General features: G+C 48.0%; 1 protein-coding gene across 1 annotated transcript; it reads left to right on the plus strand.

The window, feature by feature from the left end:
* Positions 1–221: 221 nt before the first annotated feature.
* On the plus strand, positions 222–3394 carry LOC141091395 (uncharacterized). The gene is made up of 3 exons (XM_073576951.1): positions 222–461; positions 1520–1679; positions 1790–3394. Exons 1-3 carry the CDS (start codon positions 416–418, stop codon positions 3168–3170), a joined length of 1587 nt encoding a protein of 528 aa, XP_073433052.1. The 5' UTR covers positions 222–415; the 3' UTR covers positions 3171–3394.
* The last annotated feature ends 303 nt before the right edge of the window (positions 3395–3697 follow it).

Below are 3697 nucleotides of genomic sequence, written 5' to 3' on the forward strand. Positions count from 1 at the left end.
TAAGTATATCTGCTGCTTCTCCAAATCTCTTACGTTTTTTTAAACTTTCAGACATCGTCATCATCATCTGCGGACGGGAATAGTGAGGGCGAACAGCAGGAGCAGCGAAGCCAATTCCCGGTGGTTATACGTAATGTAAGTATCAAATGATTTGTAATGTTTTTTTTTTTTTTTATCTTCTATTTTTACTCTTTTTTTTGTTTCTTTTTTTGTAACTTTTTAGTCAATTTAAATTTGATTATTCTAATGAATGTGTTTTGTCTAGGTTCCACAACGGGATGAAGACGTCTACCTGGATAATGAGCAGCTCATCAGCCTGGTCCAGGAGCGTTCGCCGTTGTGGGACAGCCGTGACCGGCTGTACAAGGACAATGTGGTGACACGGCGGCTATGGAATGACGTGGCCGCAGCGTTGATGGATGGCTGGGACAGCGCCACAGCATCCGCCAAAAAGGCGTTTAGTGAGTATTTCCCTGCTCTGTATTGTGCCGCAGTGACTGTTGTCCTTGACGGCACTGTTGGGTTTCGTGCTAGGCGTATTCTAGCAGGAAACCCAACAGTGTCATCGTGGTCTACAGTGACTGCTTTGAGTATTGTATTGCTACATTGTGCCGCAGTGACTGTTGTCCTTGACGGCACTGTTGGGTTTCGTGCTAGGCGTATTCTAGCAGGAAACCCAACAGTGTCATCGTGGTCTACAGTGACTGCTTTGAGTATTGTATTGCTACATTGTGCCGCAGTGACTGTTGTCCTTGACGGCACTGTTGGGTTTCGTGCTAGGCGTATTCTAGCAGGAAACCCAACAGTGTCATCGGTGTCTACAGTGACTGCTTTGAGTATTGTATTGCTACATTGTGCCGCAGCGACTGTTGTCCTTGACGGCACTGTTGGGTTTCGTGCTAGGCGTATTCTAGCAGGAAACCCAACAGTGTCATCGGGGTCTACAGTGACTGCTTTGAGTATTGTATTGCTACATTGTGCCGCAGTGACTGTTGTCCTTGACGGCACTGTTGGGTTTCGTGCTAGGCGTATTCTAGCAGGAAACCCAACAGTGTCATCGTGGTCTACAGTGACTGCTTTGAGTATTGTATTGCTACATTGTGCCGCAGTGACTGTTGTCCTTGACGGCACTGTTGGGTTTCGTGCTAGGCGTATTCTAGCAGGAAACCCAACAGTGTCATCGGGGTCTACAGTGACTGCTTTGAGTATTGTATTGCTACATTGTGCTGCAGTGACTGTTGTCCTTGACGGCACTGTTGGGTTTCGTGCTAGGCGTATTCTAGCAGGAAACCCAACAGTGTCATCGTGGTCTACAGTGACTGCTTTGAGTATTGTATTGCTACATTGTGCCGCAGTGACTGTTGTCCTTGACGGCACTGTTGGGTTTCGTGCTAGGTGTATTCTAGCAGGAAACCCAACAGTGTCATCGGGGTGTACAGTGACTGCTTTGAGTATTGTATTGCTAAATTGTGAAGCAGTGACTGTTGTCCTTGACGGCACTGTTTTTTTTTATCAACAGTGGACAAAGTCCGAACACGTTGGCGTTCGATCAAGGACCGCTTCAACAGTGATGTTCGTGCTGAGGGCCAGGTTCGCAGTGGATCTGCGTCAAGGACCAGAACTAGATACCGTCACTATCACGCGTTGCAGTTCCTAAGACCGGTCCTTGCCACAAGATCGTAAGTATTATACATTTTGGGTTTTTATTTTTATTAATCTGTGTTTTTCTAATCCACAGCTGATGCTTCTTGTAAAGGCATGGTAGTAATGATTTTCCTTTCTTCCACAGCACCTGGAGCAGCACCCTGCAACCTGGCCCTGGAGCGGTCCTTCCTCGGACGTCCTCTGACCCGTCCCAGCCATCCGACAGCCAGGAAGCACCTTGCAGGTCCCACACACACACAGCTGGTGACCAGGAAGCTGGGCCATCAGGTGTTCCCCTGTCCCAGGTCTCTGCCACTGGTTATGCGGGCACTACCCGCCAGCGGCAGAGGGCCTTGGACAGGAATGTCTTGCCCGAGTTTATGCATTTGAGCGAGACATTTAATTCCAGCCTCAAGTCACTGTCCGACAGAGTTGAAAGCGGTTTTGCACTGATGGAACGTGGTTTTAACCACTTTGAACACCGCTTCAATTCTGTAGAACAGCGCCTTGACCGTCTGGAGGCCGACCTCAACAGACCAGCACACCATTTTTTTAGTAAGATTGAAAAGGGCATGGCGGAACACCTTAGTCCTGATCAACAGCTGAATGTGCTGCAGGCCTGCAACAATGCTTTCTTGCAGGCTATGCAGCATAATCGGTACGGTCAGCAGTCAGTGGTGTCCTTTCCACCTGTGCCACCATTGACTCGCTTCACCTCACTACCGACTTGTGCTGCATACCACTGCACGGACACCTCTCTTCAAAGGCTGGACACCCACCGTTACACCACCACAAGTCTGAGTGCAGCTGGTCACTTCACCGACACCACCATGGCAAGCGCTGCTCCTGTCTGGAGCACCACCGCCAATCCCATGCATGCGTGGAGCTCAGCCACCACTAGGCAAACATGGAACAGCCCTGCCGCTACAACAACATGTAGTAGCCCTGCCACCACCACTCTGCAAACCTGGGCCATCACTGCCGCCACCAGTCCTCCTGCAAGGACGAGCACTGACCAAGAAGAGCAGCATCAGCCACCTCAGCAGCAGCAGCCAACTCAGCAGCCGCCACCTCAGCAGCAGCAGCCACCTCAGCAGCAGCCGCCACCTCAGCAGCAGCAGCAACCACCTCAGCAGCAGCTGCCACCTCAGCAGCAGCCGCCACCTCAGCAGCAGCCGCAACCTCTGCAGCAGCAGCCGCCACCTCAGCAGCAGCAGCCATACCAGCAGACGGGGGACCTACATTCCATATTTGCCCCTACTTCAAGGCGAAATCAATCAAGGCGGGCATTGGGCCAAAGTCGGTCCAGGCACACAAGCCTACGGCGACATGCCATTACAACTAATGTAACTGAACAGATTTCCTCTCCTACAAGTGTTCCAAGTTTAATTCCCTTAACTGGACTACCTTCCCCCACAAGTTTTGTTGCCCCTTCCCCTCAAACACCGTCTTCAACTGCAAGTGTTGCATATTCCCTGCACACCCCCAAATTGAAACCATCTGCCCCCAAACGCCGTAAAAAATAATTTTTAAATTTTTTTTTTGTGATAAAAAATAAATTTACATTTGTGGTTCACCATTAATAAGTTTCATTAATGTTGTTTGCGCCGCTCACACACACTGATGGGTAAATACATGTTAAAAACCAAACCAAGGGCTAGTATAGTCATATGTGAAATAACATGGACTAGTATAGTCATTCCAAGGCCTAGTGTAATAACTCTAGTTTTACCAAATAGAATCTGGTTTCATGAAAAACAAATTGTTGAAACTTGTCTAAAAAATAAAGTTTCTTTCTAGTTTCACCACTTTGTTTTTGGTGAAACAAGATGCTAGTTGTTTAAAATGCTAGTTGTTAAAAATCGAGTTATTACAGTAGGCCTTGGTATGACTATACTAGGCCGTGGTATTTCACATATACTACTAGCCCCAAGGCCTAGTATACTCATATTTGAAATACCACGGCCTAGTATAGTCATTCCAAGGCCTAGTGTAATAACTCTAGTTTTACAAAATAGAATCTGGTTTCATGAAAAACAAACTGTTGAAACTT

Source organism: Dendrobates tinctorius, unplaced genomic scaffold (assembly GCF_039654945.1).
Source record: "Dendrobates tinctorius isolate UK_male_01 unplaced genomic scaffold, ASM3965494v1 ptg000008l, whole genome shotgun sequence".
Classification (NCBI taxonomy): domain Eukaryota; kingdom Metazoa; phylum Chordata; class Amphibia; order Anura; family Dendrobatidae; genus Dendrobates; species Dendrobates tinctorius.